General features: G+C 52.5%; 1 protein-coding gene across 1 annotated transcript; it reads left to right on the forward strand.

The window, feature by feature from the left end:
- Positions 1 to 12,197: 12,197 nt before the first annotated feature.
- On the forward strand, positions 12,198 to 21,405 carry CMTM3 (CKLF like MARVEL transmembrane domain containing 3). The gene is made up of 5 exons (XM_023210108.3): positions 12,198 to 12,491; positions 15,827 to 15,982; positions 16,945 to 17,040; positions 17,391 to 17,511; positions 20,142 to 21,405. Exons 1-5 carry the CDS (start codon positions 12,345 to 12,347, stop codon positions 20,168 to 20,170), a joined length of 549 nt encoding a protein of 182 aa, XP_023065876.1. The 5' UTR covers positions 12,198 to 12,344; the 3' UTR covers positions 20,171 to 21,405.
- The last annotated feature ends 119 nt before the right edge of the window (positions 21,406 to 21,524 follow it).

Consider the following 21,524-nt stretch of genomic DNA (forward strand, 5'->3'; position numbering starts at 1 on the left):
AGGAAGGAAGGAAGGAAGGAAGGAAGGAAGGAAGGAAGGAAGGAAGGGGGGAGGGAAGGAAGGAAAAAGGGAAGGGAAGGGGAGGGAGAGGGCCTACCAAATGTTGAGCAGGTTTACTGGGAAAGCATCCTCACCTGCCTACACATTTCTTGGTGAAATATCGGAATTCTAAAGATTAAGAGAAAATCCTCAACGTTGAGAGAGAGAGAGAACACAAAGATGACACTGACAAGAGAAAAACCACACATCAGAGTCCACTCAGGACATTAGAAAACAATGGAGCTGGGCTGGGCGTGGCTGGGAGCAAAACTCCATCTCAAAAAAAAATTTAAAGTGAAATTTTAATTTAAATGAAAATTTAAGTGGCTTTTAGTACATTCACAATGTTGTTCAACCACCCCTTCTATCTAGTTCCAAAACATTCCTGTAACTTCATTCATTTTGTATGGCTGAATAATATCCCATTGTATGGCTGTATCACTTTTTTTTTGTTTTGTTTTTTGAGACAGTGTCTCACTCTGTCACCCAGGCTGGAGTACAGTGGCATGATCTCGGCTCACTGCAAGCTCCGCCTCCTGGGTTCACACCATTCTCCTGCCTCAGCCTCGACTATAGGCACCCGCCACCACACTGGGCTAATATTTTGTATTTTTAGTAGAGACAAGGTTTCACCATGTTAGCCAGGATGGTCTTGATCTCCTGAACTCATGATCTGCTCGCCTTGGCCTCCCAAAGTGCTGGGATTACAGGCGTGAGTCACTGCGTCCGGCCTCACTTTTTTTTTTAAGAGACAGTGTTTCACTCTGTTGCCAGGGGGTTTCCTGACCTCAGGTGATCTACCCACCTCAGCCTCCTCAAGTGCTGGGATTACAGGTGGGAGCCACTGTGCCCGGCCCATAATGTTCATATTTTAAAACTTACTGAACTTGTTTTTTGTCCTAACATATGGTCTGTCCACGTGCACTTAAGAAGAATGTGTATTCTGTTATTGGGTGGAGTGTTAGGTGGCCTAGTTTCTGTCTTTTAATAGAAAAATGGATTCAGGCCAGGTGTGGTGACTCACACCTGTAATCCCAGCACTTTGAGAGGCCAAGGCGGGCAGATCACAAGGTCAGGAGATTGAGACCATCCTGGCCAACATGGTGAAACCCCATCTCTACTAAAAATATAAAAATTAGCCAGGCGTGTTGGCACACGCCTATAATCCCAGCTACTTGGGAGGCTGAGGCAGGAGAATTGCTTGAACCCAGGAGGCAGAGGTTGCAGTGAGCTGAGATCATGCCACTGCACTCCAGCGTGGGCTACAGAGCTCAAACAAAGAACATCTCAAACAAAGAACAACAACAAAAAAGACAGAAACTATCAGATTGTTGAGGTTTTCTAAATCCAACTTCATAATTTGTATAAGAGATACACCTATAACAAAATGCCCCAAAAGGTTATAAATGCAACTTTTTTTTTTTTTTTGAGACACAGTCTCGCTCTGTCACCCAGGCTGGAGTGCAGTGGCACGATCTCAGAGGAGCTCACTGCAAGCTCCGCCTCCCGGGTTTACGCCATTCCTCTGCCTCAGCCTCCCGAGTAGCTGGGACTACAAGCACCCACCACCTTGCCCGACTAGTTTTTCGTACTTTTTAGTACAGACGGGCTTTCACCGTGTTAGCCAGGATGGTCTCGATCTCCTGACCTCGTGATCCACCCATCTCGGCCTCCCAAAGTGCTGGGATTACAGGCTTGAGCCACCACATCTGGCCAAATGCAATGATTTTTAAAAGCCAGCTCTGAGGAAGATGGAGGAGGCATATCACATTCTCTCTCCTGCTGAAAGCAATGAATGCAACAAAAAGCCTTGGACAGAGTGCATGGAGCAGCTCTCTAGTGCTTCTGAAAAGCAAATAGTAGCAAGTAGTTTGGGGGAAGAGATCAGAATATAAAGTTCCACTTAACCAGCAGTAAATTTCCTGGGGTTTTTGTTTTTCCTTTGGTGTCTCCTGTCCTGGACTCATAAGTAATCCAAATCCAAAACTACACATTGGGTATGGACAGAAAGAGTTCCAAGAGAAACCTTCTATTCCTAGTTTTTATGGACTGAATGTGTCTGCCTCCCAAAAAATCATATGCTGAAGCACTCATCTTTAGTGTGAAAATGGAGTCTCTAAGGAAGTAGTTCAGGTTAAAAGAGGGAATAAGGATGGGGCCCTGATCTGATAGAATTAGTGTCCTCATAAGGAAAGACACCAGGGTGTGTTCTCCCCAACCTAATACGGCACAGAGGAAAGACCATGCAAGGAGACAGTGGTACAGGCCATCTGCAAGCTGAGAAGAGGGTCCTCACCAGAAACCCAATTTGCTGGCACCTTGATCGTGGATATCCAGCCTCCAGAACTGTGAAACAATAACTTTCTATCATTTAAGTGATGCAGTTTGTGGTATTTTGATACAGAAGCCTGAGCTAACGAATACACTAGTCCAAGGAGCAAGAAACAGAGCCCTTACGGATCAGGGAGGAGGGGAAGCCCTGGGTGGCATAGGGGGAGTGGAAATAGTCTGTTTTTATCATTCTGTCTGGCCCCAGACCCAGACAATATCACAATAGCAATGGCAATGATGGCAGCAGTTTAACAAGCAGGAACTTGGCAGGGCATGGTGGCTCACACCTGTATCCCGGCACTTTGGGAGGCTGAGGCAGGCGGATTGCCTGAGGTCAGGAGTTCAAGACCAGCCTGGCCAACATGGTGAACCCCATCTCTACTAAAAATACAAAAAAACTAGCCAGGTGTGATGGTGGGCGCCTGTAATCCCAGCTACTCGGGAGGCTGAGGCAGGGGAATTGCTTGAACTAGGGATTGCAGTGACCCAAGACTGCACCACTACACTCCAGCCTGGGTGACAGAGCGAGACTTCGTCTCAAAAAAAAAAAAAAAAAAAAAAAAAAAGCAGGAACTTGAAGGTCCAAGGCAGGAGAAGCTTTCTCTCTGACCAGAACTGTGAGCCCAAGAGTGTGGGGGGAAATCTCCTTGACTTTTTTTCTCTATCATCTCATTGCTCTCCGCTGAAGGCGTAAGCAATGTTGGGAAGTGTGGAACAGACTGGAGAAATGAAAGCCCACCCTTTCTAAACAGGGGACCCCTAGGAACTTAAAAGTGTCAGTGAGGCCATGGACAGGAGAGAGCTGAAAGAAGAGATCCCGTCAAGTTGTCCATGAATCCCGGGATCACCTTCGAACTCTGTATGCATGGACAGCACAGCAAAGTCCTATAGAACTAAACTACAGGGTATACGAGGACTCAGATCCTAGACTGGTCGCTCAGGCACACAAACGACAAATCCAAATAGTACTGCAGAGAAGGGATAGGTCGTCTAGCAGACTAAGAATATGGAGGACCTGAACAACACCAGAAGCCATCTAGACCCAACAGGTGTGCATTGAGTACTCCACCCAACAGCAGAATACACATTCTTCTTTTTTATTTTTATTTTATTTGTTTATTTATTTATTGAGATGGAGTCTTGCTCTGTCGGCCAGGCTAGAGTGCAGTGGTGTGATCTTGGCTCACTGCAAGCTCTGCCTCCCAAGTTCAAGTGATTCTCCTGCCTCAGCCTCCGTAATAGCTGGGACTATAATAGGCACCCGCTACCATGCCTGGCTAATTTTTGGTATTTTTAGTAGAGATAGGGTTTCACCGTGTTAGCAAGGATGATCTCGACCTCCTGACCTCGTGATCTATGCACCTCAGCCTCTCAAAGTGCTGGGATTACAGGCATGAGCCACCGTGCCCAGCTCCAAATTCTTCTTAAGTGCACATGGAACATTCTCTGGGACAGACCATATGTTAGGACACAAAACAAGTTCAATAAGTTTTAAAATATCAACATATCAACTAGGCACAGTGGTTCACAACTGTAATACCAGCACTTTGGGAGTCGGGTGCATCACCTGAGGTCAGGAGTTCGAGACCAGCCTGGCCAACATGGCGAAACCCTGTCTCTACTAAAAATACAAAAATTAGCCAGGCAAGGTGGCACATGCCTGTAATCCCAGCTACTCAGGAGGCTGAGGTATGAGAATCTCTTGAACCGGGGAGGCAGAGGTTGCAGTGAGCCAAGATCATGCCATTGCACTCTAGCCTGGGCAACAAGAGCGAAACTCGATCTCAAAAAAAAAAAAAAAAAAAAATCAACATTATACAAAGTATCTTCTCTAGTTACAACAGAATAAAGCTAGAAATGAATAATGGAAGGAAAAGAGCTGCAAAAATATACAAGAGCAACCTACTAGAAATGCAAGGACAGCCTGGGCGCAGTGGCTCACCCCATAATCCCAGCACTTTGGGAGGTTGACGCAGGTGGATTGCTTGATTGAGCCCAGGACTTTAGGCCAGTGTGGGCAACATAGTGAGACCTCGTTGTTCCAAAAAATACAAAAAATTAGGCTGGGCACAGTGGCTCATACCTGTAATCCCAGCACTTTGGGAGGCTGAGGCGGGTGGATCACCTGAGGTCAGGAGTTTGAGACCAGCCTGACCAACCCGGTGAAACCCCGTCTCTACTAAAATACAGCAATTGGCTGGGCACGGTGGCTCAAGCATGTAATCCCAGCACTTTGGGAGGCCGAGATGGGCGGATCACGAGGTCAGGCGATCGAGACCATCCTGGCTAACACAGTGAAACCCCGTCTCTACTAAAAAATACAAAGAACTAGCCGGGCAAGGTGGCGGGCGCCTGTAGTCCCAGCTACTTGGGAGGCTGAGGCAGGAGAATGGCGTAAACCTGGGAGGCAGAGCTTGCAGTGAGCTGAGATCCGGCCACTGCACTCCAGCCTGGGCGACAGAGCAAGACTCTGTCTCAAAAAAAAAAAAATACAGCAATTAGCCAGGCGCAGTAGTGGGCGCCTGTAATCCCAGCTACTCAGGATGCTGAGGAAGGAGAATCATTTGAACCTAGGCGGCCAAGGTTGCAGTGAGCCGAGATCGCGCCACTGCACTCCAGCCTGGACAAAAAAAGTGAAACTCCATCTCAAAACACACACACACTAATTAGCCAGACGTGGTGTGTGCCTGTGGTCCAGCAACTCTGGAGGCTGAGGTGGGAGGATCACCTGAGCCTGGGAGTCAAGGCTGCAGTGAACCATGGTTGCACCACTGCACTCCAGCTTGGGCAACAGAGTGCAACCCTGTTTCCACCCCTAAAAAAGAAAGAAATGTAAGGACAGAGTGATAAATCTAAAATTTTAGTTAGCAGCTTTAACATACCTATTTTAATAAGTTAATACATCAAGTAAAAGCAAAAAGTATGCAGAGGGTTTAAATTACACAGTTAGCAAAGTATATCATAGATACACAGATAAACTTTGTACCCACTAAGAGAGAATATTCAGTCTCCTTTTTTTTTTTTTAATTAGTGAGACAGGGTCTCACACTCTCAACCCAGGCTGGAGTGCAGTGGTGCAATCATAGCTCACTGTAGCCTAGAACTCTTGGACTCAAGCAATCCTCCCACTTCAGCCTCCTCTGGGACCACAGGGGTGCACCACCATGCACAGCTGATTGTTAAAAATGTTTTGTAGAGGCAGGGTCTCCATATATTGCCCTGGCTGGTCTTGAACTTCTGGACTCAAGCAATCCTCCTGCCTCAGCATCTCAAAGTGCAGGGATTACAGGCATGAGTCACTGCACCCAGCCTTATGTGTTTAAATACATCAATTTTTAAAGACCAGCAATTCAAAAGAAAAGCATACAAAGGATGTGAACAGTCACTTCTCAGAAAAGGAGATGCAAATGGCTCTTACACATGTGAAAAATGCTTGATCTACTCATAACCAGAGAAATGCAAATTCTCTAATGCAAACTGCCCAGAGAGACCTTGGTGTCGAAATATCATTCTCCAGTGAAAAGAACCAGAACTTTCGGAGGAATGGGTGATTCTAGAGCTGGGATGCAGAGAATACAAAATGAACCTGGAGCATCTTACAGTGTTATAAAATAAGGAAATGGAGAGGGGAAGATGGGGGCCATGTTGAGTACACAGGAGCTCACTTACATACTGAATGAAGTCCCTAACGAAGGGGGCCGAGGGGCCAAATTGAAACAACTTAGCTAACACAATTAAGTATTATGGGTTTTGTTTGTTTGTTTGTTTGTTTGTTTGTTTTTGAGACAGAGTCATGCTCTGTCTCCCAGGCTGGAGTGCAGTGGCATAATCTCGGCTCACTGCGATCTCCTCCTCCCAGGTTCAAGCAATTCTCCTGCCTCAGCCTCCCGAGTAGCTGAGATTACAGGCGCATGTCACCAAGTCCAGCTAATTTTTTTGTATCTTTTAGTAGAGACGGGGTTTCACTATGTTGGCCAGGCTGTTCTCTATGTTGGCCAGGCTATTCTTGAACTCCTGACCTTGTGATCCACCCCCTTTGGCATCTCAAAGTGCTAGGATTACAGGCGTGAGCCACCGCGCCTGGCCAGTGTGATGGTTTTTAATTATAACAAAAAGAATTAAATAAACAGATGAAGAAGAAAATAATCTTCCTTACCGGAGGCATGTGGAGGAAATAGAGCCACCCTGCCTTCATTCCATAGCAGACATCTCCTGATGTCATCCTGTGTGACAGGATCTGGGCTAGGGCTGGACTATGACAGGCCCCCTCAGGGACTCACAGTCTGCTGGCAGGATGGAGGTGACATCATGAGTGTGCAGTTATCTTATATACAGGCACCCACCCACTTCTCTTTCAGCTTCTCTAGTTGAGTGCCATATTTTGCTTTTTCTCAGTACTCTTTTTGTAAATTGAGATAAAAATTACATGAAATAAAATGTACCCATCGTAAGTATACAGTTTGATGTGTTTTGACAAATGTAGGTCCCTGTGTAGCTGCCACCCCAATCAAAATAAAGAACATTTCTTAGCACTCCAGGAAGCTTTCTCCTGCCCCCACCTCAGGCAACCACCAATCTAATTTCTGTTACTGTAGCTTACTTTTGCTTGTTCTAGAATTTCATAAAAACGAAATCATGGAGTATGTACCTTTTGAGTCTGGCTTCCTTCCCTCAACTTGCTGTCTGAAGAATGCATCCACATTGCTTTGTTTATCAATGGCTCATTCCTTTTTCTTGCTGAGTAGTATTCCATTGTGTGGATGTACGACAGTTTCTTTATCCCTTCACCTGTTGATGGCCACTTCACCTGTTGATGGACTACTTCACCTGTAGTCCCAGTTACTTGGGAGCCTGAGGCAGGAGAATGGCGTGAACCCAGGAGGTGGAGCTTGCAGTGAGCTGAGATCGCGCCACTGCACTCCAGCCTGGGCGACAGAGTGAGACTCCATCTCAAAAAATAAAAAAAATAAAAAATAAAAAAAAAACAAGATTAGGAAACAAAAAGAAGCCAGAAAGAGCCAAACCAGGACTGCACAGGCACAAGTGTCCCAGCTGCCCACATCCTCACTAGCAGCTGGTTGTGCCTCCTTTTGAAGCCATGTCAGTAGACATGCAGTAGTATCTCATTGTGGTTTTAATTTGCATTCCTAGATGTCTCATGATGCTGAGCACCTTTTTATGTGCTTATTGGACATTCATATATCTCTTTTAGTGAATTGTCTGTTCAAATCTTTGGCCCATTAAAAAAATTGAGTTGCTTCTTAAGAATGAGTTGTAGTTCAGAGCCATCACTCTGTGTGTGTGTGTGTGTGTGTGTGTGTGTGTGTGTGTGTGTGTTTGAGACAGAGTCTCCCTCTGTCACCCAGGCTGGAGTGCAGTGGCACAATCTCAGCTCACTGCAACCTCAGCCTCCCAGGTTCAAGTAATTCTCCTGCCTTAGCCTCCCAAGTAGCTAGAACTACAGGGGGCATGCCACCACACCTGGCTAATTTTTTGTGTTTTTAGTAAAGATGGGGTTTCACCATGTTGGCCAGGCTGGTCTCCAACTCCTGACCTCAGGAGATCAACCTGCCTCAGCCTCCCGAAGTGCTAGGATTACAGGTGTGAGCCACTGCGCCCAGCCCAGGGCCATGTTTTTAATAACACCAAAGAGAACCAGATTTCTCTCTGTTAGAACCCTCACCTGGCCTCCTCCTAGGGAATTGTCAGTAAAATCTAAACACCAGGTTCTGGTCCTTCACAGTCTAGCCCTGCCCCTTCTCTGACCAGCTCCCCCCATCTTCCCCCTCCCACCACACACCTTGGCTCAGTCCTTTCTTTGATGCTCCCTGCCTGGCTGTCCTCCCAACCAGCCAGACATCGGTTATCTATTACCAGGAACACCTTATTCAGGATTCTCTGGATATGTTTAGTGTTTATTTCACCACCACCACCAGTAGCATCAGAAAAGGCTGGGGCCTTGCTGTACCCTAGGCTGTTGGATGAATAAATGAATGTCAAGGAAGGCTTCTCTGAGGAAGCAGTACTGCATTACAGTCACTGAAGAATAAGGAGGAGTTAATGAGAGAAGAAGGTGGAGAAGCATTCTGGGTAGAGGGGTCAGCATGGACAATGGCTCTGTGGCATGGTTTGTTCCAGGAACTGCAAGAGGTCCATGGGAGAGGTAGGGGAGGGAAGAACAGCAAGGGGTTATGTTTTCCTTCTATACCAAGACCCTGTGCAGGATGGGAAGCTCCCAAGGTTGTGTGTGTGTGTGTGTGTGTGTGTGTTTATCTTTGTGGGGAGGAAATGGAAGTGTTACAGGATCTCTGGGGTGTTAATTTTCTGGTTGGAAACCTCTGTGGCCAGTGTGGCACCTTTGCCTGAGTTCTTGTCTTACAACCAGGAAGAATGAGGTACACAGACAAGTGGAGGGAGAACAAGTCAACGAGGAGGTTTACTGAGTGCTAGAAAGCTCAGAGGAGACCAACAGTGGGTAGCTCTTCTCTGTAGGGAGGTCATCCCATTGAGTGTTCAGCTCTCAGCAGAGAGGAGGCCCTAGAGAGTGTGGCTCCTCTGTGTAGCTGGTCCTCCCAACCTCTGCTCAGCTTTGGCTGAGCCTGGGGCTTTTATGGGCCTCAGAGTGGAGGAAGTGTGAGCCCAGTTGATCTATGGGCAGCCATGGGTGGGCCAGAAAAGGCAGTACAAGTTCCCACTCTGGTTGGTCGGACTGGCAACCTGGACCCCAGCCTTCAGGCGCCTGGCCTGAAGGTGGGGCCTCACTGGGACCCGCCCCCTTCCAACCAGGAATCTATCTGCCTCTTGCTGCCACTCATGAAGCCCAGGCTTGCTCCAACTTTGCTCCCAGATCAAAGCAGGTGTCCAAAGCAGGAAGAAGCCAGGCAGCAGCAGAAGGCACTTCTGAGCCTGGGAGAGCAGGTGAGGGCCTTACTGGGCCCCTAAGAGTACAGGGATGCCTGAGCCTGCAGCTGTGGTTTGGGCAGCTGTAGCTGTGGGAAGAGGGGGCCGGGGGCTCCTGTCTGCCCCATGGAGGAGGCCCCAGTCTGCAGCTGCGGTTTGGGTAGCTGCAGCTGCACCTGGGAGGGCAGGGCTCCTGCCTGCTCCATGGAGTGTGTAGCCCAGGCCATGCCTCCCTGCTGCAACTGGGTAATGACAGCAGCAGGTTGTCTGGAGCCATGGCTGCCATCAGAAGTGACCAATGACTGGTGATTGTCATGAGTGGTACAAGGTCAAGAGATAACCAGGTCTGGCCAGGGGTGGTAGGTCACACCTGTAATCCCAAACCTTTGGGAGGCCAAGGCGGGCAGATTGCTGGAGGCCAGGAGTTCAAGACCAGCCTGACCAACATGGCGAAACTCTGTCTCTACTAAAAATACAAAAATTAACTGGCTATGGTGGCACAGGCCTGTGATCCCAGCTACTTGGGAGACTGAGGCACAAGAATCGCTTGAATCTGGGAGGCAGAGGTTGCAATTGTAATGAGCCAAGATCATGCCACTGCACTCCAGCCTGGGTGACAGAGTGAGACTCTTCTGTCTCAAGAAAGAAAAAATAGATAACTAGGTCCACACGTTTGTATCTTTCTACAATGTCAGATTTTTATTCACCCTATACCCAAGGGTAAAAAAACAAAAGCCACGAGCTATCCCAAGGAGCCAATTTGCTGCTGCTGCTTCTTTTTTTTTTTTTTTTCCATACAGAATCTCACTCTGTCACCCCGGCTGGAGTGCAGCTGGAGTGTAGTGGCGCGATCTCAGCTCACTGCAACCTCTGACTTCTAGGTTCAAGCAATTTTCATGCCTCACCCTCCCAAGTAGCTGGGGTTACAGGCCTGTGCCACCATGCCCAGCTAATTTTTGTATTTTTAGTGGAGATGGGTTTTCACCACGTTGGCCAAGCTGGTCTCAAACTCCTAACCTCAGGTGGTCTGCCTGCTTCAGCCTCCCAAAATGCTGGAATTATAGGCAAGGGCCACCGTGCCCAGACCCAAGGAGCCAATTTTCCTTAGTACTTCCTGTTCACTCAGTAGTGAGCACACGGGCTCAAGCCACTCCACAAGTCAGTCAATATTGCAAACCATACCTAATAGTATACTTAATCCACAAGTAAATGTTATAGATTAAACATTCCACAACAAACAAAGTAGCATTTAACATCAAGAGAAAAAGAGATAGGAGACATGGTTAAGGAACCAGCCCCAGGGGAAGGAAGAAGACAAAAGGAATCCTAGTCTGGGCTTGAGGGTCTTGCAGAGTCTTTGAGGAGCAGAGCCTTGGGAGGCAGATGCAGAGTTCTTATCAAGTATGGCAGTGGGATGGTTGTCAGTCAAGGCTGCTGGGCTGCTGTTTTGTAGTCACAGAGTGCTCTGGTAAGAAATGATAGTGGAACAGTGTGCTTCTTTGTGTCCTTATCTGATTGGATGCAGTATTTATTTATTTATTTATTTATTTATTTATTGAGATGGAGTCTTGTTCTGTCGCCCAGGCTGGAGTGCAGTGGTGTGATTTCGGCTCACTGCAACCTATGCCTCCTGGGTTCAAGCGATTCTTGTGCCTCAGCCTCCCGCGTAGCTGAGATTACAGGCATGTGCCACCACGCCCAGCTAATTTTTGTATTTATAGTAGAGATGAGGTTTCACTGCATTGGCCAGGCTGGTCTCGAACTCCTGACCTCGTGATCCACCCACCTCAGCCTCCCAACGTGCTGGGATTACAGGCATGAGCCACAGCACCTGACCTTCTATTTTTTATTAAACAAAACATCTTGTCCTTGTTGGCAAAGCACCCTATGAAATATAAAATGAAGTCTTTTTCTAAGATGGAGTTAGTTATATGAAGGGTGCGTAGTAATGTGCTATAAGCTCTCTCCCGGTTGCTGAGAGAGAAAACCTAAAGGCCTCTTAAAGACACCATCACAGCAGTTCAGCAGGTAGCGGGCAGGAATGGTTTCGGATCTAGTGGTGGTGAGAAGTGGACAGAGATCGGAGAAAGCTGTAGGAGGTGAGAGTGGGAGGACCTTGGTTACAGACTGCCAGTGAAGAGGGACAAGGACAACCAGCAGGTCTCCGCTAGTCGGGTGGAAGGAAAGGAGGGGGCAGTGCCCTTCACAGAGGCACAGGAAGCTGGGTCTTGATCACGCTGAACTCCAGACCCTCTCCAGACGTGCACGCATGAGTGTGGCGCGCGCGCACGCGCGCGCGCGTGTGTGTGTATGTGTGAGAGAGAGAGAGATGTGTTGGGGTTGGGGGACTGCAGGTCAGGAAGTTCTGTAGATGTGCGTGCCTGTGTGTGTGCGTGCGTGTGTTTGCGCGCGTGTGTGTGTCTGTGTGTGTGCCTGGAGCTGAGCTGGCAGGTCTGAGAGTCCTCCAAGAATGGGTTGGGGGAGGCGGGTGCAGGACCGAGGCCTGGAACAGCCAACAAAGAGGCCCTGGAGGAGGGTGGGGCTGGCCAAGGACTGGAGGGGTGGTCAAGGAAGTCGCAAGAAAACTCCGGCCCCCAAGAAAGAGAGAGGACATGGGGTGCGGAGCTGACATCACGGCCGGGGTTTTTGCTGTTTAGACGCCTGGGTTCCCGGATTCTAGACACGCGCACGGGCAGGAAGTTAGACCAGAAACAGCGAGTATAGACAGCCCTTGTGGATAGGGGCAGACGGGTGGGAGCTACGAATGGGTGCGGCGGCGGTGATCGGGAGGCCTCCAGCGGCCCGAACCAGGATGAGGGAGAAGGCGGAGTCTGCGGAGGCCCCAGACCCAGGCGCGGGCGGGTCGGACCCAGCATCCCCCGCCGCTGGGGTCCGAGGGGGAGGGGCGGGCCGGAGGAGCGGGTGGGGGCGGGGCGGGGCGGGGCGGCGGGGGATGCGCCCCTGCGCTAGGCAGTGTCGCCTACCCTCCTTCCGCACAGCCCGGGTTTCCGCTTCCCTCCGGGCGTGAGAAGAGGGGTGCCAGGCCGAGCCCCGGCCGTGCCGCCGCCGCTGCCATGTGGCCCCCAGACCCCGACCCCGACCCGGACCCCGAGCCCGCCGGCGGCTCCCGTCCGGGCCCCGCTGTCCCCGGGCTCCGCGCCCTGCTGCCGGCGCGCGCTTTCCTCTGCTCTCTCAAAGGCCGCCTCCTGCTGGCGGAGTCGGTGAGTGCGGCGGGACCCTCGGCCGCCCGGCTTAGACTGCGGGGCTCCTTTCGGAGGAGGACGTCGGGGCGCGGGTGGGGTCCGGGGGCGGCCGCTGTGCTCCGATACACCCCTCCCCGCGCCGCCTCGGCCGACTTCTCTCCGGCGCCCGGCGAAGTTGGGCCGAGGTCCCCAAACTTTGGACGGCGGGGCGGGGCCAGAGCCCAGGCCATCTGCGGTGCTGTCCCCGCGAATCCAGAGCTGGGGGCCGTGGGAAGCGGGCGGGGCCCGGGTAGGTGGGTCCGGCTGTGTGACCCGGGCGCCCCTGCCCTCTCTGGGCCCCGGGGACTCGGGCCGCTCGGACCTCCTGGACTCCCGGGCCGCGGCGGGGTCCGCTTTCCTGCGCGCGGGGAGGGTGGGCCGGGGCCTCGACCTGCGGGGCGGAGGCGGGGCTGAGCGGGCGGGGGCCGTGCGGAGCGGGAGGGACCCCCCCCCCACCCCTGGGACTGGGTGAGGCGGCCCCGCGGTGACTTCATCGCCCTCCTCCCCTCCGCGGCCGGGCTCCTTCCTACTCCGCGCTCGTCCCTACCCCGGCCGGTGGGGATTCTTTGTCCTCTGGACACCGTAGGCGCCCGCACTGTACTCCGTGGGGTGGTGGTGGCACTGGGCCGCCCGGGTTGGTGAGGGAGGCCGGACCAGAGGCAGGGGGATGCGCACGGCGGCGGCCACTTGTTGCTTAGATCCCAGCGACTTGGCCCTTCCTCCCCTCGTCCCCACTTTACAGATGAGAGCGCTCAGGCGCTTAATTTGACAGGTAGCTCAACCGAGGGGCCCAGTGAGAGCGGCTGGGGGGGTGGGGGCAGGAAGAAGGGGGATTCTGCTCCGGGACCCCTCTCTGGTCGCTCAGGGCAGAGGGCAGAAGGTGGTCCTGAGCCTCTCCCGCGGTCAGCCCCGAGGCCACCTGCCCAGCGCCCGAGACACCAAGTCCACACTCCGAGCCCACACTCCCAGCCCCACCCAGGAGACCACTGGGAGCCACCTGAGGGGAGAAGCCTCGAATCCACCGTCCCCTGAGGGACTTGAACCGCCCCCCATCCCCACCCAGGACCACCCCATGGGGGGAGGCATATGCCCAGCAGGAGCATAGAGGCCACCCTGGGCCCAGCAGATGTCAGGAATCCAGGTCAGGGAGGATAAGGAAGGGTGAATGGTCCGCACTCAGGGTTCACAGGAGCCGCTGAGGGCACTCCTGCCTCCCTAGCCCCCTCACTTCCACCCCCAGGCCAAGCAAGTGCAGAGGCTGACATGGACAGAAACAGAGAGAGGAAGTGGCCCCAGAAATCGCGGGATGAGAAAACAGGAATTGAGAGGGGAATCCCCAGAATTAGGCTTTGGGGCCTGGGCATAGGAGACAGGAAGGGGAGGGCCAGGGCTGGGTCGATCCCACGGAAGGCCTTCCTGGGAGGCCCCAGCAGCCTCCCAGCCCCTGTCTATGCCTTAGTCTATCTGTCCAGAGGCGACTCAGCTGCACCCAAGGCCATGTGCAGAGCGAATGGGGGTGCCCTGGGAACCCCCTGGGATCCCTGCAGTTTGTCTGAAGCAGCCACAGTGCTTCCTGTGAGGCATCTGGGTGTCCCCATGGGGCCTCCTGCACCCACTAGAAGCTACTCAGCCATGGATGTGTTCAAACGCAGCCACAGTGACAGAAACCAGGACAGATGGCCTCCCCAACACCCATAGGGCCAAGTTGCTTAAGAACTCTGTCTGAGACGGGTGCGGTGGCTCATGCCTGTAATCCCGACACTTTAGGAGGCCGAGGTGGGTGGATCACCCGAGGTCAGGAATTCGAGACCAGCCTGGCTAGCATGGTGAAACCCTGTCTCTACTAAAAATACAAAAATTAGCTGGGTATGGTGGCGGTCACCTGTAATCCCAGCTACTCCGGAAGGCTGAGGCAGAAGAATCGCTTAAACCCAGGAGGTGGAGGTTGCAGTGAACTGAGATTGTGCCACTGCACTCCAGCCTGGGAGACAGAGGAAGACTCCATCTTGAGGGCAGCGGGAGGTGGGTAAGAGAACTCTATCTGAGGGGTCAGCCAACCCTGGGTTCAAATTCTAGTAGCCTCTGATTAGCCATGTAACAGAGTCTTCTCATCTGTAAAGTGGGGCTGTGCTCATGGGTGGATGTGAGGGTCAGAGGAGATGCCCGTGAGCCTCAGGGCACCAGGCACTGTGGAGCCCCAGGCTGGCCAACAGGTCACCTTGGCCTGCTTTGCAGTGCACCTAAGCTGCAGGACTTACCAGGGCTTGACATCCTCCTGCATCAGCTCTTTGCACCTACAGAATTGTGGGCAAGACCGCAGTGAACATTTATTGATTCTTACAGTTCAAGTACAGCCAGCCCTGTGTGAATAAGGCAGCAGGGCCTGAGGTCAGTGCCAACGCACCCTCTCTTGCGTTGTTCCTTTCTTATTATTATGAAAATTTGCAAATACATTAAAATGCTAAAAAGTTTTTTTGCTTTATCTATCTGTCCATCAATCCATTTTATCTTTTAACACAAAATAAATTGCAGACATCAGGACATTTCAACTCTGAACACTTCAGCATGCATATTATTAACTAAGGTTCAAGATTTGTTTTTTGTTTTCAAGGTGAAATTTACATTCAGTGACAAGCCCACGTCTTCGGTGTTGGGTGTTACTTTTTGGAAACTGGTTCCTAACTTTGATTTCCCTCCACAGGGCAGAGTGGAGTGGATGTGCTTGGGAGGCTGGGGCTTTCTGACTTGGTCCTGGCAGGGAGCTGGGGTGGGGTGAGGTGAGGACTTAGGGCCATGCCCAGGACTGGGAGGCAGCATAGGTGTGGGCCTGGGCCATGCTGGGGTTCTTTTTTTTCAGCAGGGGTGGCGGACAGGGTCTCTCACTCTCTCACCCAGGATGGAGTGCAGTGGCCTGATCACAGCTCACTGCAGCCTTGACCTCCCTGGGCTCAGGTGATGATCCCACCTCAACCTCCCCAGTAGCTGGCATTACAGGCACACACCACCACGCCCAGCTAATTTTTGCATATTTTGCAGAGATGAGGTTTTGCCATGTCACCCAAGTGGGGGTCAAATTTCTGGGCTCAAGCAATCCACCTGCCTTGGCCTCCCAAAGTGCTGAGATTACAGGCGTGAGCCACTGCGCTTGGCCTGGGATTCTAATCTGGCTCTGCCACTTCCCAGCTGTGGGACTGTGAGCAGTTGGCCTCCCCTGCTGGAGCCTCCTCTATCCTGACCACAGGGCCTGGCTCAGAGGAGCACTGGACAAGGAGCATGAAAAGGCTCTGACTTCACCTCAAACTCCTCCCCTGCAGGGTCTCTCGTTCATCACTTTTATCTGCTATGTGGCATCCTCAGCATCTGCCTTCCTCACAGCACCTCTACTGGAGTTCCTGCTGGCCTTGTTCTTCCTCTTTGCTGATGCCATGCAGCTGAATGACAAGTGGCAGGGCTTGTGCTGGCCCATGATGGTGAGGACAGGGACCCCAGGAGGGAGGGGTACCCTGCACAAAGCGGCCAAATGAGGAGTCTGGAGTCGTGCACTTGGGCCCTTATCCTTTCTCCAGTGTGCTGGAGTTTGCAGTTGGTTAGAACTGGATGGAGAGACCAAGCTTCAGATTATCCCAGCTCCACTCCTCAGCAGCCCTGTGATCTGAAGTGGGCTGTGGTGCTTCTAGAGCAGGTCTGAGGCAGGGAACCCGGAGAGGGGTCTCTGGCCACCAGGTGGCGCTGGTGCTCCCCACGGGTCTTGCAGGAATGAGCTGCCACCACAGGAATTCAAGCCATTTCCACGCGGGCAGGACAGGTTAACTGAGGACTTGCAGGGCTTACCCAGACCTCAGCCATCGGCAACCCTCACCTCTTTTTATCACCTGTGAGGGCCCAGACCCCAGTGGACTTCGCTGAAGAGAAAGGGCAGCAAAGGCTGGACTTTAACCCTTGTCTCTTGACTTCATATCCAGCATCTGCTGCCTCAGGAGGGCTGCACCTCCCAAGTGTCCCCATCTTAGGGACAGGTCAGCAGAAACTGTGATCCATAAATGGATCGGCCACAAGAGTGTGGCAAAGCCGAGGCGCAGAAACAGATCTCCCCATTGGCGAACAGGAAGGGAGCAGGTGGGGGTGTTTCCAACTTCTGCTTCCACCGCGTCGCAGGGCAGGCTGCAGCCTGATCCACAGTTTTTTGTCCACAGCTTAGGACAGCAGCCCCGCTGGACCTGGGATAGGGCAGTGTCAGCTGCTGGCAGGGCAGCAGAGGCACCTGGGGGGGTGGGACAAGGGCCTAGGCATGTGGGTAGGGCCAGGATGGGGTAGGAGCCCTCAGGTGCTAGGCCTGGGGCTGGGAACAAGACCAGGCTGCCAGGCCTCCTCCCCATGCTGTGCTCAGCTCCAGGGAGCTCAAGGCAGCATGATGGTGACCCTCTCTCCCCAGGACTTCCTGCGCTGTGTCACCGCAGCCCTCATCTACTTTGCCATCTCCATCACGGCCGTCGCCAAGTACTCGGATGGGGCTTCCAAAGCCGCTGGGGTGAGCAGCCGCCCTACCCCTCCGGAAACTGCAGATGCCACTCTAGCTGCTCACTTAGGGTGGGACCTGGGGCAGAGCCTTTCCCTGCTGGGGCCCCCCTGGGGTCTCATGTGGATCCCGATGATGATTCCAAAGTCCTCTCATTAGAGATTGACTCTGCCCGGAGTTTTGAAAGGCTGTTTGTCAAACCAAGTTCACAGCTCATTTTCCCACTTCTGTTACTCAGAGGGGTCTGTGCCTGTCACTCGGGCTGTCTGTCCAAGCAGGTCTGAAATGGGCCACAAGGCTGGGGCAGCCCTCCCGGAGCAGGGAGTCAGCCCTGTGATACGTCCCATCCACCCTGTCCACAGGTGTTTGGCTTCTTTGCTACCATCGTGTTTGCAATTGATTTCTACCTGATCTTTAACGACGTGGCCAAATTCCTCAAACAAGGGGACTCTGCAGATGAGACCACAGCCCACAAGACAGAAGGTGAGCGGCCGGCCTAAACACCCCAGCAATGCTGCAACAAGGGCCTGTCCTCCCTTGGGGACGGCCGGCTAGTTTGAGGCTGGGGTGGGATCATTTCCTCTCTCCCCATGGCAGTGTTTTTACAGCCCATTCTCAACTACTCTCATGCAGCACTGATCCAAAGCCAGTTTCATTCCCCTTGTGCCCCCTCACCCCAGCCTTTTTAGGAAGGGCAAGCAGTGGGCATGGCTGAGCCAAGTCTCCCTAGATGACCCCCCTGGGCAGCCGGTCATTCTCAGGGCACCTGTCCACCTGGGATCCAGAGTGGCCACCCCCCAACCCAGCCCCTCTGCTGTCTTACCCATCCAAGCCTGTCCTGGGGAGCTCAGAGGCCAGAGAGCAGTCAGACCCAGAAACCATGGCAAGGGACACATGATGTGTCCCACACCAGGGGAGGGGCCAGATGGGACAGCAATGACAACAGTAAAAGAAGGGCCGATAGAGGTAGGGATACAGTAGCTGAAAGCAGGCCCACACCGAGTGCCAGCCAGCCCGAGGCTCCAGAGGGGACGCTAGAGCTGGGTCTTGATGGATGGTGGTAGAGGAGTATGCAGGCAGAAGAGACCAGGCTGGTGCGGGAAGAAAACTGAGAGCAGAGACAGCAGGTGCTTCTGCCCGGGAGATGCTTCTCTGGACCAGGCAGATGTGCCCCTGTGCTGGCAGTGCCTGTGGCTGGGCAGGTAGACACGGGCAGCTCTGGAAGGGCCTGCAGGCCCCACCCTGTGGTTGGGATCTTCCTCAGGCAGAACCAGGCTTAAGAGACACTAGAGAGACACTAGTTTCCTAATAGCCAGGTGCTGGGGCCATGGGGATTTGTGAATCCCAGAAACTGTCCTTTTGCTCAAAATGAATGCCACTCATCCCATTCCGTCCCTTGGCAAATACTAGGTTAGAGCGTCCAGGCGGTTTCCTAAGGCTCTGCAGCCTGCTCCCAGTTTCCCACAGCAAGTGATCCCAGCCAGCCAGCCCAGGGAACAATTAGTAAACGTCAGTGGAAACTTGGGAGGTTTTCGGTTTTTTTTTTTTTTTTTTTTTTACTATTGGAAGAGTTTCACATATGTAACAATTATTTTGCTGTAAAATTATTCCTGACTTATATGTTAGAATTGAATGTAGCGGCCAAGCACAGTGGCTCACGCCTGTAATCTCAACACTTTGGGAGGCCGAGGTGGGTGGATCACTTGAGGTCAGGAGTTTGAGACCAGCCTGGCCAACATGGTGAAACCCCATCTCTACTAAAAATACAAAAATTAGCCGGGCATGGTGGCGCCCACCTGTAATCCCAGCTACTTGGGAGGTTGAGGCAGGATAATTGCCTGATTTTGGGAGGCGGAGGTTGCAGTGACTTGAGATCACAACATTGCACTCTAGCCTGGGCAACAGAGCGAGACTCCGTCTCGGGGGGAAAACAAAAAATTGAATATAGCAAAACCCACAAAATCTGAGGAGTGCAGCCCAGGAAGAGGAGTAGGGGGCAGAGCTGGGGTTTAGGGACTAGGCTGCCCACACCCAAGCCCCGGGCCCGGCCATGAGCCAGCGACAGTGTGGGGACTGACTGGGGTTCTGAGAGACAGAGGCTGGCCAGGGAGGGGATGAGCGTCAGGAAGTAGCAACCAGCACTGGGGCAGAGTAGGGGGTTAGTGACTCTGGTGCTTTTCCTTCTGGGGTGGAGGTTCCAGAAGGCTCTACAGAGCTCCCTTCAGTATTGGGATTTCAGGAACCCTCGAGGCACACCTCATAGGCCGGCCCTTACCATTATAAAATTGTTTCTGATTACAATATTAAACAAGGACTGGGAAAGGGGATTGAAGATATAAAATGGCTAAAAAGAGGCTTGCTGATTTTCCAGTATATTTTAGTTTGGGGGACAAGAAAATAGTCATCCTTACCTTGTCCTGCTGAACCTGGGGGCAGGGATAGAGCTGGGATGCAGAGGTACAGCCCTGACCCGCCCAGCTGAGAACAGCCCAGGGAGACTCGGGAGGAGCTGGGCCTGAGGAAGGGGCACCTGGGCTTCAGTCTTGGGGTGGAAACACCCCCACCTGCACCCGTACCCACACCCTGGAGGTGCAAGTGGCTGCTGTGGCTGGGTGCGGTGGCTCACGCCTGTTACCCCAGCACTTTGGGAGGCCGAGGCAGATAGATCACCTGAGTTCAGGAGGTCAAGACCAGCTTGACCAATATGGTGAAACCCCATCTCTACTAAAAATACAAAAATTAGCCGGGCATGGTGGCACACGCTTATAATCCCAGCTACCAGAGGCTGAAGCAGGAGAATCGCTTGAACCCGGGAAGGTAGAAGTTGCAGTGAGCCGAGATCGCGCCATTGCACTCCAGCCTGGGTGATGAGCGAGACTCCATCTCAAAAAAAAAAACAAAAAAAAAAAAAAAGAGAAAGTGGCTGCTGCCTCAGGAAAGCCTCAGGCCTGGGGCCTGCCCTGATGCCAGCGATCACTGCGAATGGTAGCGTCAGCTGTGAGTGCCCTGCACCCAGGCTCCTGCCAGCAACCCAGCTGTGCTTCCCCAGAGACCATTCCCGGGCACCACTGCCCTAAGCCTCCTGCCAAGCATCCTCTCTGCTTTCCTTTCAGAAGAGAATTCCGACTCGGACTCTGACTGAAGGCCTGGCGGGTGCCCTGGCAACCTGAGCCACACAGGCCTCCACTCCTGCGCCTCACAGGGGACGCTGGCGTTGGAGGGGAAGCCTGGACTTCTGAGTTGCAGAGGGGGCTGCGGACACAGCAGGCCCCCCACAGCTTCAGGTTCTGCCTGAGCCCAGCCTACCAGGCTTGCCCCTCAGCTCAGCACTGTTGACTATGCTGCGTGTGAGGGCATCTTGGGTGTCCCACCCCTTCTCCCCATTTCTGTCCCACAGGCCTTCAGCCCTTTAACCTCTCTGCCAAAAACCAGCACAAGGAGACAAAGCAGAGCCTTGTCTCCACCTGGGCAGCAGGCGTTCCATGCTGCTAGGTGGTGGGGGTCGGGGGTCTTCTGTTTCACTAACAGGAACAAAGACAGAAACCGTGACAGGGCTGCCCCGCCAGGCCCCGCTGGGTTTGTCTGCACTTGGTGCTCCTGCCCACGCCAGGCACTTTGGTGACAATGACCATTCCAAGAATCTTTGATTCAAGGAGCACCAGTTCCCTCTTCATTCCTGAAGCAGGGAGAAACTGACCTTTGCCTTGTCACTCAGGAGAGCGGGGCTCGGCACCCATCACCGACACCTCCCACCCTTGGAAACCATGTTTTCTGGGGGTGAGATGACCATTCTGGGTCTTAAGACTGTTTCAAAGAAGAGCTCATAGACTGACTGGTCCAGAAGACAGAGGGTACAACAGTGACAGTGTCACAGGGAGCTGGGCGGGCCCAGCCAAACCCTTCTTATTCCTAGAGCCCAGGCAGCAGGCAGGAGTTCCTGGACCCTCAGGACAGTGAACTTCCAGACCCCAGGGCAGGTCTATGGGCCACTGCGGGAGATGAGACCAGCCTGTGTTCACCTAACAACTTATACTGTGTATCTGTCTTTAATGGAATTTTGTAACTTTTTATATATTTTTTTTATACAAAAGCAGCTTCTTAACAGATGGCATTTTCTGTGACTCTAGGCCTCACAAAAGAGCCAGAGTTCTGGACCCATGTTTGGAGCATCTGTAGCCTTATTCTCTTGCATGTGAATCTCTTACCCTGAAAAAAAGCCATAATGAATTAAGCCAGACTGACCACCTGCTTGGAGTGTATGTTTGAAAAAACTGGAGCAATACTGTTGGGTATCATGTCAGGCTTCAGTACAAGCTGGTAACGCCAGTGTGGATCCTGTCAGCTTTCAGTTTTAGCAAAAATACACATGAAATCTGACTACCATTTAATCCTTTATTTCAGTGGTCCCTAACCTTTTTGGCACCAGGGACCAGTTTTGTGGAAGACAGTTTTTCCACGGACTGGGGATTGGCGGGGATAGGTTGGGGTGAGGGTGG

The sequence above is a fragment of the Piliocolobus tephrosceles genome, chromosome 17 (assembly GCF_002776525.5).
Source record: "Piliocolobus tephrosceles isolate RC106 chromosome 17, ASM277652v3, whole genome shotgun sequence".
In the NCBI taxonomy this organism is placed as follows: domain Eukaryota; kingdom Metazoa; phylum Chordata; class Mammalia; order Primates; family Cercopithecidae; genus Piliocolobus; species Piliocolobus tephrosceles.

Excerpts from the sequence above, each read along its gene's own strand:
- CMTM3 (XM_023210108.3), top strand. The coding sequence starts at position 12,345 with ATGTGGCCCCCAGACCCCGACCCCGACCCGGACCCCGAGCCCGCCGGC. Across the intron at positions 15,983-16,944 it reads GCTTGTGCTGGCCCATGATG|GACTTCCTGCGCTGTGTCAC; the intron begins GTGAGGACAGGG and ends CTCTCTCCCCAG. Across the intron at positions 17,041-17,390 it reads GGGCTTCCAAAGCCGCTGGG|GTGTTTGGCTTCTTTGCTAC; the intron begins GTGAGCAGCCGC and ends CCCTGTCCACAG.